Here is a 16214-nt window from a genome sequence, read left to right on the forward strand (position 1 = left end):
GGCTAAATACAAAATAAGTCATGGTCTTAAACAAAAAAGCTCAAAACAAAGAAAATTTGTGACATTTTCCTGATGATATTCAAGCCTGCTCACATTTAATAGGAGTTTACTGGTAGTGCAAGTTTATTTAAACACATCAGGTCAGAGAATTTCGCTTGAACCACCCTGCTGTACCTTAGCTCTGCCACAGCAGTCCCACCTGAACAAGAAACCGTCTGTAGATGGTTCAAGGGACTGGCGTTATTCACAGGAAGTACCAAAACGCGTGAGGAATAAGTCAAAGGGTATAATAAACGTTTACACCAGGGGTATTCAACTAAATTGCTCAGGGGGCTGGACATCCAGCAGTTATTGTCATTAAGTATGTTTTATGGTTTAAAATCTAGTTTTATTTAAAAATTAACCCATTGGTGGACGGAACTGAGCTCACCTGTGGGCCTGATTTGGACCCCGGCCCGCCAATTGACTAACCCTGGTTTATACGGTCTAAATGCCCAGATTTTCCAGGCAGGTTGTTCGTAAAAGCGAACGCAGGAGGCATTTTTGCAGCGTAACAGCTGAGCTGAGAGGTGTAAATGAGAGTATTTACAATGGGAGTGTCTCGGTGATCACATGACTCGTACTTATGTCTTATTTGCTGAACAGCTTGGTGGTGTATTAAAAAAAGATGTCTGCAAAATAAAAGCTTTTTCCCCTCACCAAGTCACAAATCTCTAAACTGAAAAAACAAAACAACTGCTTCTAATTTTAAAAAGGGAAACCTTGTAAGGTGATTATAGTGGTCACAATAAAAAACTAGCATGTAAGTTTCATTTAGCATGCAACATAAAAAGGCCGTTGTTGCTTCTTGCTTAACAAAAGAGCAGCTTCTGACAGCAGCAACATCGCCCGAGGAGTGAGATCACTAGAGCCCAGGATTACTTTCATGCAATTGTTTGCGTCCCAGGGTGTGTTACTCATGAAATGCCTAATCCAGGCATTTCCAAACGCCTAATGCCCGAGGATCCCGTTGCAGGTCAAACAGGGCGTTCAAACTGTACAAGGGTGTGACCGACAAAAAAAGCGAGAGAGAAAAAAGCCCCAACAGCTGGGGCTAAATCCAGTAAACCATTATGACAATTTTTTAAAGAGAGCACAGGTATAGGTTTCTGTGTTTTGGGTCACCATTTCCCTGCACCAGATGATTCAATGTCCCAAAACGTTTTGGACTTTTTTCAGTATAAGGCTGGTTTTCTTCAAAAGAGGGATTAGGTTACACAGACACCATCTCTGCTCTGCTCTTCTAGTCCCGAAGCCCATTTAACCGGGACTATTTTGGGCTCCCTTTGTGACCCTAATGGTCCTTTCAGGTGTAGATTCCACCCGTGTGTCTTAATTATTTAGGCAAAGGTCACACCTGATGTTCCAGTTTGTGACTCGTGGCTGAGTGAGAGTATACTGAGCTAAAACAGAAGGATGAAAGCAAGACAGCAAAATTAGATGGGGGCGAAATTATTAGGGATGCGCGATATTATCGGCATGGCATCGATATTAGCGATACAGTTAAATATCGGACATCGGCCATTCCATCAAAATAATTCACTGATATGAAATCATCATTTTCAACCCCCTTTTTGGCATCTGCATTTGGTAGCAGGCCAAACTGACAAAGACCATGCAGAATAATGTAGTATTTTAATTCCACAGCAGAGAACGCTATGTAGTCTCTGTAATTAGGTCTAGGGGGAAAAAATATCAGTATTGGCCAAATAAGTTTTAGCATATCGGACAAAAATCCAATATCACGCATCCCTAGAAATCATTCAAAGCTTTAGCAAATCTGTTAAGTGCATCCAGTAAAAAAAAAAAAAAAAAAAAAAAGACATTTTGAGTTTGAAGGAGAAGAAAAAATACCGCTATCTTGTTAATTATTCCCGTAAATATTTGGATGGACGAGACAGAACGGTGGGAACAACAAAGAGAACATACAACAGGAATGTAGTGGCGTGTTACGATACTTCAGTCAAGTTTCCAGGCGAATGCTAGTTTACAGGGAAGCGTTCACAGCTGCATGTACGACAGAGTACAAGTGCATGCTAACATAGTCAATGATCAGAATGAGGTAAACGTGCTAAATGTTGGGATGCACATGCTGTACATATTAACATAGTGGTAACTGGCAGCACAAACGTCATTTACATAATTATATATAAAAAGAATAGTGTTTTTTTTAATAGCTGATTGTAGTGTTAAGACTTTCAACATATATTTGTATTTTATTAGATATAAAAATAGTGGTTTTCCAACTTGTTTTGGCATCATTCTCAAGTTGTAGTGTGTTTTTGTTGTCCCCTACGATGTGGCCTCGGCTGTCTTCCCTTCTTCCTCAGCAGCCGCAGGCGACTTCTCTGCGGCTCCCTCCGCCTTTACCGTTTCCTCCAGCTTCTCTGGCTCCTTTTCGGCCTTCACCTCGGCTGCTGCCGCCGCTTCTTCTTCCTTAGCTGCCTCTGGTTTCTCGGCCTTTGCTTCAGCCTTTACCTCCACCTTGGCATCTGCTTTCGCCTCTTGCTTGGCGTCGTCGTTCACCTCGGGCTTTGCCTCGTCCTTCGCCTCTGCATTTTCTTTGGGTGGCTCCCCATTGTTGTTGGGAGCGCTTTGGGCAACCTGTCCAGTTGCGGCGTTCTGCGCAGGCTCCTCTTTGCTGAGGACACGCTGCTCGCTGAGTGAACACGCCAGGTAGCCGACGAGCTTCATGTACTCCTCAAAGCCGACCCTGCCGTCTGAATTGGCGTCTAGTCCCTGACACATGTTGTTGACTGCGTCCTTGCTGTCTGCACCCTGGGTAGTAGATAAAGTTGTAAGTCACTGGATGAGCATTTCTGAAATCAAACCTAATAATGTGTTTCAAAATGTGCCTTAAAATGTTGCACAATGCGTTTAAATATGCTGAGTCAGCATTCACATTCTTATTGACCCGTTTTTTTAATTTTTCTACACATAACCTCATCTTGACTCCCAATATTTCTGCGTACTTTGTGCTATTTTAGTCATCCGCATATATCAAAAAGTACATCTTACTTAGAAGATGGCATCTATGACTTGTGGTTTTTGTCATTTTTGTACTTTTCAAGATATTTAATTTTTATTCACAAATATTTTCCCCATAAAAATACAATTTTTTTCAAAAACATTCTATTTGAAATCTGTTTCACCAGACATTTTGAAGTTTTGTTTTATTAAGCTACTTGTAGCTTTTAGCCAGCCTTTTGCTACTTTCAGTTTTTAGCTATGCTAGTTTATCTTTTAACTGGTCTTTTGATGCTTTTAGCATTTAGCTAACATTTAGCTTTAAACTAATGTTTTGCAACCTTCAGTTAATAGTGTTTCATGTGGCTTTTAGCTATTTGTCTGCATGTTTTAGCTTTAATAATACAGTTTCAGCTTCTTTAGCAAAGTAGTTCAGCTCAGTGTTCACTCAGTCTCTAAGGTTTGTTTCTGATCAGACAGACTTTCTTGTAATCCTTTAAAACGGTCTACTGGCTGCATTTTCATGCATTTTTACCTCAGTTCAGTTCTTGAAGATGACCATGAAAACAAACTGTTACTCTGTGATTTAAAAATGAGGAAGGTGGACATGTGAAAATCAAAAGTAAATGTATTGGGCCTAAAAAAAAACATCTGGTGAAGATGAACAAATATCTAAAAATCATATATGTAAGAAATGTTAAATGGAACCTGAGATAGGGCTGGGCGATATATCGAATATACTCGATGTATCGCAATTTTTTTTCAATTTACGATGGTTAAAATGGCTCTATGGCAACCATCGAGTTTTATTAGACTTGAAAACTCGTGTAGTTTATTCTCCTGTCTGCGCCGCCAACTTCACGCGGCTCCTCATTCTCCCTCACTGAATACAAACACAGCTCCTCACGTGCTGCTTCACACACGCTTACGAACGTCATGAAGATGGTGCAGCTGAAGAGGATTATTATTTAATATATGTAAATAGTTTATTTTTTAGATATTTATTTTGTAATTTACAGCTGTTTGTTAATAAATGTGCCTGTGTGCCAAATGGGCAAAGCTTTGACTCGGAAATCTATTTTAGTTATTACTTTATGGAAAGAAAAAATATTGAGATATATATCGTATATCGCGATTTATCTTAAAAAATATCAAGATATTAATTTTGGTCCATATCGCCCAGCTCTAACCTAATCCTTATCTTTTAATTGATCATCTGTTGCATGTCAAGTTTTCAGCTGATTTTGTTAAGAGCTGCTGGTGACAAAGTGCCTAAAGATGAGATTTAAAAGGTTCTACACTAGTTCATCCTGTGAGATCAGGAATCTTTTTTTTTTACTCTTGATTAATACATTAATCAGAGTTTAGCAGCCTAACAAACAAAAACAACCCACCAACGAATGACATGTCAGAAAATGGTCAAGCGGGACTCAAAACGAGTGATAAGAATTAGGAAGTCCTCCAGAAAGCCCAAAGAACTGCTAACTGCAAAAGCATGAAGCGGAAAGGCTGGCTTGAGACTTTTGCACAGAGCTAGCATCTCCGTGAGGCGAGTGCACATTTAAAAGTTCCGTAAAAAAAATAATCTTCTAACCGAAAGGATGTTGCCGAGCTGGGAAGAGACGAGGTTTTGGAAATCTTTCTTTCCTACGCTCTCTTTTCCTTTGGCCGACTTGAGGAAGACCTTCACCACCGTCTGAATGGCCGTTTCCATGACTCCTTATTCCTCTCCTGGGGGGAGGGGGGAGGGGGAGATGAGAAGTCACAACACATGGGAAAAACAGATTAGATCATAGATTTAACCGTTGTCGGGAGAAACAGTCAGATTTGGCCAGTTGTGCATGTACGGGAACACATGGTGGAAAATGGAACCGTCTCTGCGAGGCTTTTCGTTCGCAGTAAGGGACGGACGGTGACGTGAGTCAGACTGAGAGACGAGCTGCGACGCACAATGGAAGTTCTGATCTTTGATAGGTCATCTGATCTACTGATGCTACCAGCAGTGGACTGGGATTCACATTACCTGAGGGATTACCTCGTCACTATCCACTCTTCAGTTCCACTCCTTCCTTCACTTGCTGCTGCCTCATCCCCTAAATTATTACCGGTTGCACACAAACACCCAGGAACAAATGTGCAATTAGGCCTCATAACCCAAAACGAGACGAGCGGTTCTCTGCAGTAAAACCTGTGAAAACATTTGTCTCGGCCCGACTTTGACAGCGAGACTATCTGGAATTCGGAGCCGGCCCGATGCACAGATAACCCGCAGCCGTTGCTCAAACTGTAACAAGACAGCAAGCGACACGTTTGCAGGAATTCCGTTCATTGCTCTCTGCGGAGATCACTTAGACAGGAATTTACGGGCGAACTCGGAGCAACGTTCCTGCCCCGAAGCTGCGAGACAGATATACGTTTCGGGGCAAACAAACCCGCTCGCCTGTTAAGTTTCAGTATTCAAATGTCGCGGAGCAAACACAAAACTGTTGACTCTTTGTTCCAACGGGGATGCAGCCTCGCGCCAAAGGGCGGCGGCACATAGACGCAGCGTCAAACCGAGGCCTTCGCCTGTAACATACAGCATATACGCTTCATTAGGCTCGTTAGACATATAGAGTGACAGCGCGCTCAGACAACTCGGGGTCATTAAGGTCTAATGTTTCACTCAGGCCTTTTCAGATGAGGTGACCCAGTTCTGATTTCTAACAATCTGACCCGACAAGTTCCAGCGCACATTACACGTGGAGCTGGAAGTGTTATAAACACTAGAAAGCAGTTATTCTACCGGAATAAAGGTGGTATAACCTAAAGGTTTTATTAGCTCCTCCCCTTTTGTGTATATGTGTGTTTTCATTTGTCTTTTAGTAAAATATCTCCTGATCCGCTGGACGAACTTCAATGAACCTCTCAGAACGTAATGAACGGATGTACGTCTACAACTGTTTACCTTTTGGAGTCAACGTGATTTCAAATGGCCGGCGCAGCTAATCAGAGTTACCGGACACATAAATGGGTCGAACTCTGTCAACTTTTAAGATGTTGAGATAAAACTCAGTGTGATAGTAGCTGAGAGGGATTTCCAACACAAACTCTGAGCTCGATCAGATCCCGCCATTGTTTTATTTAATCTTCGACATTTACTCTTGGGAGTTGCTACTGTCTGTTAGCAAAATTTCTCACGAACCACTGAACAAATTAAAATGAAACTCTCGGAACGTTAATTCCTGGATGTACATTTACAGCTGATTAACTTTTGGAGTCGACCTGCCTCAAGATGCTCGCCACAGCTGTTTGACATTAGCAAACACAAAAATAGCTATAAGTCAGTCAGTTTGACAGATACTGGGCTCAAATTTGGTTTGGTAGTAGATGAGACTCATCCCTACCACATAATCAGAACGCCGACAAATCACTCGAGATGTCTTGATTTGGCGTGAGCCCTGGAATAGATTTAGCCAAAACGACCACATTTCTCAACATTTTACTCTGAAACTCCTTCATGAAAAGCGGCTGTACTGGTTTGATTCAGCAAAACACACGTTTTTGACATATAAAACGCATCAAGTGTAAAAAAAAAAAAAATCATGTAACAAAGGGTGAATAAAAGCTCTTTGTCAGGTTTATTTATTTATTTTGTTGGAACAAAAAGCTGTTGGAAGTTTAGGGGACCTCTTCCTGCCTGGGACACACCCTCTGCAGCCTGAGTACACAAGGGCCTTAACGGCTCAGTCCACACACACACACACACACGAACACACGAACACACACCCATCCTATTGACTCCATTCATTACTAAATGCACACGTGCCTCTAATTTAAACAAATTAATTCAAGTCTCTCCAACGCGCCAGAACTCCATGATCTAGTCCCAAACTAATCCTCCTGATTAGTTCCCCCCAAAACATCTGCACAAATAATTAAACACCCACACACGCACGCACACACAGTCCGACAGATTGCGTTTCCATGCGGGTGAATGTGATCCAGAGCTGCGCGCGGAGTCATGACAATACTAGCACTGCTGTGGCATCAAATATTAACAGAGGAACAAGTTGGGCTGCGACTATAAACTGAAGCGAGCAGCAGGAGAGGGACTACTTTCTGTAATCCAGCTCTTCTGTTCGGGTGGAACGCGCCTGAGCCGCTATATAAAACTCATAAATTTGTTTAAATAAAAAAAAAAAAGTTGTTATTAGAGTTTTACAAGCTCAGGATGTTGACAAGTTTGCAGGCTGTCTTGTAAAAAATGTCTGTAAAGGGAAAAGTGCCCCGTAAAATGCGCTTTTACGCACGAACCTGACACCTCCAGAATGTGTTGCGTTCACGGCCTGTCACTTCGAGTCACCTGGACCGCAGCTTGTGCGCGATCAACAACTGTGCTCAACAGCTCAGTGCACGAGTTGGGAAGAGCAACGCACAGCAGAGAGCGCGAGTCAAAGAAAACTGTTTGTTTTTTAAGTTTCCCCGTTTTCTAAAAGTGCGACAGGCGCGGAACAGTTCGCAGGACGAACTCCGTCCCGCGCTCACAGGCAGGACGCTTCTCTTGCGCGAGTTTATCGAAACGTGGCAACAACAACAACAAAAAAAAAGAAACCTGGACCAAATCAGCTGCAAGTACTGAGGAAGAAACTTTCAACAAACATCCTCTGAAAGAAGCAAAGCGCACAAAACTCACCGATCACCGTCTGCGGGACACGAAATGTGCGCAAATGTGCTCTTTCTACCGCTTTTGCTTTGCGCCCTGCGGACTTGACAAACTCGTACTGCAGAATCTCTTCCGTGATTTGGATTTTTTTTCCTGTCCTTAAAAGTCCCCCCCCCCCCCCCCCCCCGCCCCTCCAACAAGTCAAAGGGCGTGTACCTGGAAGAGTGGGAGGAAGAAGTGTGGAAAAGCGCGAGCGTTATTCGCGCACACTGGGGAATGAAATGAGATGAAATCTCTTAGTTTAGTGTGTTTTCTTTTTATTTTTAATGTGTTTGGTTGATGGAGCAGCTGTGTCGCGTCAGCTCGGCTCGCCTTTGTGACTTGGAGCAGATTCATCTGCTGGAGCAGAGGGAGGGAGGAGGGTGGGTGGGGGTCTTTATCTGTCCGAGATCAGATCATTTAGAAAGAATTTCACTTCACTTTAGATAAAGAGGTGAGGAAAAAACTGTTCAATCTGAATGCTTTCAGCCAGAAACCCCCTATCAGTGTGAATATATCCACTATAACACAGTAAACTCAAGGAAACTGACTGTTTGCATTAAAGGGATAATTCAGCTCTTTTTAAGTGGAGTTCTGTAAAAGAGTACTGGTGGGATAGTGGGTGTGCAATTTGTGTAACTTGGTGATATTGAAGCGGCGCGATGTAAACAAGAGCGGCACCAAGACAAGAAGCCTGAAGAAGAGCCCAAAAGGTAGCCCACAGTCATCACAAATATCAGATGAACTTCACAACCTTTTTACACTTTTGCAAAAAGTACGTACTTGTGCATGAGCGTGCTTGTGTCATTCCTGTGTGGTTTGGTTTTTATCAGCCTGTTGTTTAAGAGGACGACTGCAGGGTGCGGTGCTTGTCTGCATCACCCGTATAAACAACAAATAGACAACAGCTGGTCCGAGCGGGGCTAAGACGGACGTTGTTTAGGCCAACAAACTACATAAACAGTGTCATTAGAAGAAGATGAATATTGGCTAATTAACTTTCTTTCGTAACAGCACATTGTTATTTTTTTCTTTTTTTTGAAAGAGTTGTTTTATAAACCTAAAAAACGAAATTATAACCTTGTTTGGCTAGCTTAGTCTAGCCAGGACGATGGCTTTTGACTCTTTTTCTGTAATGCGTACTCCATCACTGATGTCACAGTGGAGAAGTTATTGAACACTTCAAAAGTTACCAGACTAACTCTTTAATTTAATACACAGTTATTCAGGCTGCACTAAAAGTTCTACGGCTAGCTGTTGTTGCTATTAGCACTTGCAGAAAATCATGTTTCTATGCTTTTTGTTGTTGTTTTCTTCTTTTGGTTGCTCCCTTCCTCGGGTTGCCACGGGAAACTAATTAAGACTTGGTAATTGTTTTTATGCTGGATGCCCTTCCTGATGCAACCACAGACCACCAAGCTACCACAGCCCTCTGTGTGGAGCAGAGAGCGGCCATCTAGGGTGCCCAGCAGAGCAGATGGTGGGGGTTAAGGGCCTTGCTCAAGGGCCCAGAGTGTGGGCAAATGAAGGTAGAGGCAGGTCACCTTCCCACATTTTGATGTTGTCGGTCCAGGGAGTTGAACCAGCGGCCTTCCAATCACAGGCCCACCTTCTCTAACCCCTGCGCCACCACGCTTCATGTATAAAAGTGCAAAATTCACAATTACATAAATGTTTAGAAGACGATCGACTAAAATCGGTCCGGTCACAATTAAAACCATTTCTCCAAACTGAGGCAGTTCAGAGAGCTATCTACGACAGGTAAAATATTAACTGTTCATAACCTTTAGATCCCCACTTCAAAACTATCATTTTAACAAACCAGCTCGAGTGAATCACCTTTAAAATGACCAAAGAACACAACGATGACACATAAAAAAAAAGACCCAATTTCACACAGATATGCTTCATTTGTGAAAATATTTCTGGTGTTGTAGCCAGATGCTTTTAGTTTTGTAGTAACCTCCCTCCACAGGTTGTATCTCCCTGCTCGTGTTTTTTTTTTTATTGTTTAAATGGATACCAGTGCTTATCTGGAGAAGCTCTTGACTACAGACAGACAGTATACAAACAGCCTTCCCCTCCTAACCGGGTACTGTAATCATTTCACGTGTTTTCATGACTCATTTGCCCAACCCATGCTGGCACCGTAACATGGGGGTTATTTGGATACAAAGGTCACTTTTACTTATCAGCATGATGCCTGCAACTCTCGTAGTCAAGTTAGTGACACCTTATTTGTATTGTTTGGCAAATTAAAACAGGCCTTCAAGCCATAAATCAGAAAGTGAAGCAATCCAGCTCAAATAACTTTGTCTAGACGTTAGATTTAATAACCGAATTAGCAAAACCTACTCATTGGTGCAAAAACAATAAGGCCTTCCAGACACAATAAGCTGCCTTTGGGCCATTACACAGTCTACTGAGGCCTCAATGATGGACACTAAAGACGAGGCTTTTTCATCATCCTTAATGCTTGGACAGGCAGCTTTGTGCGGACATTATAAAGCTCTATGGAACAAGATATGGTGTGGTAGCAGTAATCCATATCAGATTACAGACTCTTAAATCAAGGTTATAATACACTACTGCTCAACCAGACATCACATAATGTGAATGAATGACAAGAGACTGAGTGGGTGGTTGAAGGTTCAACACAGTGAAGCCTTTTAATTCAAAGTTCCCCTCATTCAACAAATGGTTAACTAAGAATGTACACATGTGGCACTGATGGAAGAAATCGTATGCTCTTTGGTTTACAGCTGAGCAGCCTGAACAAACCGATTCGACTGGTGTTGCACAACCGACAGAGTCGACTACTGGCTGAAGCCCCCCTGTTTGCTCGCCAGTTTCCCAATCAGCTGCCAGAACTCGAAGAAAGTCAGCTCCCCGTCGTTGTTTTCGTCTATCGAGCTCATGAGCTGGTCGATGGCTCCGGGATCGCTGGCGTTCTGTGGATGATGAGACGCTGATCGTTAATGGAGACGGCAAAATACTGTCCCGACACCCAATGACCCAGGGAGCTACTAAACAAAGTTCCTCACAATTAAAGTCTTTAGAAGCACTTCATTTAGGCTAAAAGGGTTATACAGAGTAAACATCTTACCTGCGGTAGATGACTCTTGAACAGTTTCAGTTTGAAGTTTAATTCTGATCAAAGTGACGAGCTAATGGCTAGTCTGAACGAGGCCAAGACCAAACTAAATTCATGTTTTAAAACAAATTCAGCCTCAAAATTTATACAGAAGTTGTATCAACTTTTACGTTGTTGTAATTTTTTTTCAGGTTATTCTCGCAGAAATATTCTGATTTTCCTGCACAAGTTCCGTGTCCTCCCCCCGGCTGCATCGAAAGTGCTACAGCAAGAGCTGCTGCCTCTGAAGCTCAAACCTTTTTAGGTTGGAGTCGTTTTAGGACAGCAGCAGTTCGTGTTGGTCCTGACCCCGATCAGAGTAGATTAGCTCATCAAGCCAGGCAGGATTAGACTCAAACTCTCCAGACACAGATCATTCAGAGCCACCTTCAACAGGTAAGATATTAACTGTGTGTAACTTTTTCACACAACTCAACTTCAAAGGATTTAAAATAGTAGCTAACGTAACCTTAAAAATATTTTACTATTCTGGTATATATTTTACTATTGCCTTCTGTCACTACACTTTACTAGAAACGTTGCATTTTTGGATCTTTCAAATCATTTTCTATTTGATTTTTAAGTGATAGATGAGCAAAAAGATAGCTATACAGTACTAGTACACGTATAAATGAAGTACTAAAAGCATGCCGTGTTGGGGTATAAGGTACGAAGCGTAGAGCTGTCACGTGAGGTAAAATTATTGTTGAGTTGCATCTCATTACAACACGATAACTATCTCCTTATAATAAGATATCTCGTTAAATTATCTCATTATAACGAGAAAATTATTTTTGTCATAATGAGATATCTTGTAAAATTATCTCATTATAATGAGAAAACTATTTCGTTATAATGAGATATCTCATTAAATTATATCATTATAACGAGAAAACTACTTTGTTATAATGAGAAAACTATCTCATAACAAAATATATTGTTAAACCATCTTGTTATATCAAGATAATTTAACGAGATATCTAATTATAACGAGATATCTCGTTATAATGAGAAAACTATTTGGTTATAACGAGAAGACTATCTCGTTATAATGAGATGTTTCATTAAATTATCTTGTTATAACAAGATAGTTTAACGAGATATCTCGTTATGATGAGATAATTTAATGAGATATCTTGTTAAATTATCTCATAACGAGAAAACTATATCATTATAATGAGATCACATTAAATTATCTCATTATAACGAGATAATTTTCTCATTATAAATAGATAATTTATGAGATATCTTGTTAAATTATCTCGCTATAACAAGATAGTTTTCTCATTAAAATGAGATAATTTAACAAAATATGTCGTTATGAGAGTTTTCTCATTATAATAATTTTACTAGATATCTTGTTAAATTATCTCGCTATAATGAGAAAACTATCTTGTTTTAACAAGTTCATTTAACAAGATATCTCATTATGAGAGTTTTCTTATAAAGAGATAATTTAACAAGCTATCTCATTAAATTAACTCTTTATAACAAGATATCGTATTATAATGAGATAGTTTTCTCATTATAACGAGATAATTTAATGAGATCTTATTATAATGAGTTATTTTCTCTTTATAACTAGATACAGCTCAACAATAATTTTACCTCATGCGACAGCTCAACGCTTCCATAATAAAAAGTGCTACACATTCAAACTCATAAAACTTACTTGGTAATAAGCATGAAGGATTGAACTCATTGCATAAATACTGTTTTTGCAGAAACTGTACGCATGCACAAACTGACAGGGATGATTGTTTTTTACCTTGTGTGTGTCCTAAAGTGCAATATATTTGTGATATCACTGTGTCAGGAAAATACATTTGTCAAATAACGTATTAAAGAGAATCCATGCATGTCCAAGCTGGACCGTCTCGTTACATCGTCAGTAAAACTCAGCTGATCAGGATGTTGATGAGAAAGAGACAAACCTTGACGAAGTTGGGGAGCTGAGAGGTCACCAGCTTGTGGAACTCGTCTTTGCTCAGCGTGTTGGAGGACGCATCGTGCCCAGCGAACACCTTAAACTGGGAGACAATGGTGTTGATGGCAGCTTCCATGATGCTGTTGAGTAAAAAAAATAAATGATTTAAGACACATTCTCATAAAACCAGGAGTTAAGAATTAAAAAAGCAGCTCGTTCTTAAAATTTTTACCTTGCTGTGTTTGGACCCGACGAAATGAAGCGGAGAAGATGCCAGGAGCCTGAATCTGTCAACTCTGGCCGTCACCTTCTCTAAATATACGCGCTTCCCTTCCATCACTGCTGCACACATCAGCGGAAAACCCTTAACCTGCCCTCATGGCTGTCGGATTTCCATGACTCTGGCAACGTCTGACCTACAAAAAGGGCAAATGTGTCCTGATGATTGGACAAAAACAACATTTCAGTCTGTTTGCAAAGAGTGGAATGGTTATGTGAAAGCATCAGGTGAGTCTAATCGAGGGATTGAATCCTGCATATCTAAGCAATAATTAGTTTATACAAAACATGACTCAAATAATGGTATGAAGGACAAAAACACTCTTATTGTGTACGAGCTGCAGTTTGTGTTTGTGTATTACAGTGTAAAGCCGCAAGAATGAATTATGCTGCTTTAGTTGTAATTAAAGACCTCGTTCTGCTCATTATTTTACAGTTTTACTAGAATTGAACTTTTCAGAATCAACAATAGGCCCTTTATGGGATGAACCACACACAAATGATTGACCCAGTTGCTGTCGGACTTGTAGAATTGATCAAATGTCTTTCTCCGTCTGGAGTTTCATAATCACCGACTTGTTCCTGCCAATCATCATGTCCGGTTTACGAGTTTGTCGTGTCAGCGTGGAGTGAGTTCACGGCTGAGGAACGTGTACGATCTTGCTCAGACAAATTCTCTTCGGTGTAAATACTTCAGCTGTGCATCATGGCTGCGATTAGATGCCATTCATGCCATCACTTCCTGTCAGAATGTGAGAAAAGAAACGCCGTGTGTCACGGTTACTGAAACTGGCATTTATACTTTTTCCCCCCATAGAAATGCTTTAGATGTCTTAAGGTTTTGGTCTTCTTTTGCTACATTTTACCTAGCCTTTTTGCCATATTTAGCTTTTAGCTACTGCTTTGAAAAGCTAAACGATCAGCTTTTAACTATCATCACCATTTTGATACTTCTAGCCATTCTTTAGCTACACTTCGCTTTCCTTTTCTAACTCGTTTATCTTTTATTTCACTTGCAAGTTTTTTTTAACGTTTAGTTTTTAACCTAGTCTTTTGCTACATTTGACTTTTAGCTTTTGTTCAGCTGCATTTCGCTTTTGTTTGACAAAGCTAAATGTTGCGCTTTTAAGTTAAACATTTGATGCTTATAGTGAGCGCTGGTAAGCTTTTAGCTAACCTTTTGCTAAATTTAGCTATGCTTTTTGTTTTCTTTATCACATTTAGCTTTTAGTTACTGCTCTGCTGTATTTTTCTTCTAATTGGAAAAGCTAAATTTTTAATACTTTCAGCTTCTAGTTAAACTTCTGATACTTTTATTAAGCTTTTAGTTAGTTTTAACTATCCTTTTGTTTCCTTTTATTACATTTAGCTTTTAGCAATTGTTCAGCTGCATTTCGCTTTTGTTTGACAAAGCTAAATGTTTCGCCTTTAGTTAAACATTTGATGCTTGAGGGTTATAGCTAGTGTTTTGATACTTTCAGCTTCTAGCCTTTTGATACTTGAAGTTTTTAGCTATCGTTTTGCAAGCTAGTTTTGGGATACTTCTAGCTTTTAGTTAGCATTTTGCTACATTCAGGTTTTAGTCTTTTGAGCTATCCTTTTGCCACCTTTAGCTTTTAGTTAAGCTTTTGCTACTTTTAGCAATGAACCACCATCTTCCTATTTTAGCTTTGAGCTAGCCTTTTGCTACTTTTAACTAGACTTTTGAGTACTGTTAGCTTTGTTAACCTTTTGCTGCTTATTTTAACAGCTCAACTTCAGCTTTTCAGCAAAAGTCACCCAAGTCCTTCAGAACTTGGTGTTCACTTCATTTAAAAACTTAATCACTTTAAAAATAAATATAAAAATATTAAATTAAAACAAATCCACACACCCTTTATAAAATCTCATCCAAACTATTAAAAAATGACATTTACACTTTTAATGTTGCAAATTTTATTGAAATCAACATTTACTCCATAAAAACGGGACACGAGCTGCTGAGGAGAAATGAAATATTCTAAATTAAATTCACGTCTACATTTTTAAAAGCTGTTGCCCCACAAAAACAGAAATACTTCAGATTATTGAATCAACTCACTTCATTTGTGTGCTGAGGTTAACACGCTTTCCTTCAAACCCTTTGGTCAAAAAATCTTCAGGAAAAAAAACACTTGCAGAGGAAAAAAAAAAACAGTTTAATACTTAGTGTGTAAATTCTGCAACAATCATTCTGTGAACAGCAGGAAAAACTCGAGTAAACTTCTTGAAATCAGAGACCTCTTGGTCAAAATGTAAGATATTAATAATTATATTAATAAAAGGCACATAAGCAGCAGCTGTTAAGCTAATTTTTCTGAAAAGCAACAGAAAAAAAACCCATTCAAACTGAACAAAGTGGGACAAAAAAAATTGTGGCTCCTCCCATTAAATAAGAAAAAGCGGTGCAGTGTCGTGACAGAATAAATACGAAACATTTCAAAGCTTCTCTCCGTCGCTGAAGAAAAGCAGTTTACACCCACATGATGATGGAAAATGAAAGAAAAACCAAGTCTTTACTATAAAGTTTGCTCTAGTTTCACTGCCTGGACTAATTAAAGAATAAAACCAAAAGATACATCGAAATCGTTCACATGCAAATCAGTTCAGATTTATTATCAAACAAAAAAAATTAATCGAGAAAACAAAGCACTGGTTTGTATGGCAATCCTGTTTTTGTTAAATCAAAAAGCAAATTATTTGGGGATTACTACACATTACTCAACTTTATACTTTTACCCAGCATGCCCCAGGATTGAAGCGCCTCAGGGCTACAAAAAAATCCCCGAGACAATATGTTTGTGAAATGTCTGAGGAAAAGTGCAAAAGTGGTTCAGCAGTTGAGTTGACTGCTCGGACGAACTCATTAAACCCACCAGAGGTGAGTCAGAGGATAAAAGTTGTTTAGGGCCGTTAGAGGTTTGTTTAGTTTGTGTAAAAAAAAAAAAAAAAGCTGACCAAAATACAAAACAAAAGAAAAACTGGTCTGACCTGATCTGATTATCATCACGTAACGTACCCGGATCTCCTTCTCCGACACCTGTCGGTCAGTCTGCAGGATTAGAGATTAGATTTGGTAAAAAATAAAATAAATAAAAACCAGGATGTGTAATGTGTAATATTGAATGAACTGTATAGTCATGTACTGTTGCTTAACAGAAACACAC

The 16214-nt window shown here is 39.8% G+C and overlaps 2 protein-coding genes across 2 annotated transcripts; both read right to left on the reverse strand.

Moving 5' to 3' along the window:
- Nucleotides 1-1845: 1845 nt before the first annotated feature.
- s100u (S100 calcium binding protein U) lies at nucleotides 1846-7812 on the reverse strand. The gene is made up of 3 exons (XM_037692804.1): nucleotides 7682-7812; nucleotides 4601-4737; nucleotides 1846-2817 (listed from the first exon to the last, which is right to left on the reverse strand). The coding sequence occupies exons 2-3, from the start codon at nucleotides 4718-4720 to the stop codon at nucleotides 2332-2334; spliced, it is 606 nt and encodes a 201-aa protein (XP_037548732.1). The 5' UTR covers nucleotides 4721-4737; nucleotides 7682-7812; the 3' UTR covers nucleotides 1846-2331.
- Nucleotides 7813-10332: 2520 nt separating this feature from the next.
- s100a11 (S100 calcium binding protein A11) lies at nucleotides 10333-13102 on the reverse strand. Its single transcript, XM_037692895.1, is given in 4 exon segments — nucleotides 10333-10641; nucleotides 12758-12890; nucleotides 12983-13035; nucleotides 13037-13102. Coding segments are annotated over 4 exon segments (387 nt in total). The 3' UTR covers nucleotides 10333-10506.
- Between the last annotated feature and the right edge of the window lie 3112 nt (nucleotides 13103-16214).

Source organism: Nematolebias whitei, chromosome 19 (assembly GCF_014905685.2).
Source record: "Nematolebias whitei isolate Nwh7 chromosome 19, NemWhi1, whole genome shotgun sequence".
In the NCBI taxonomy this organism is placed as follows: domain Eukaryota; kingdom Metazoa; phylum Chordata; class Actinopteri; order Cyprinodontiformes; family Rivulidae; genus Nematolebias; species Nematolebias whitei.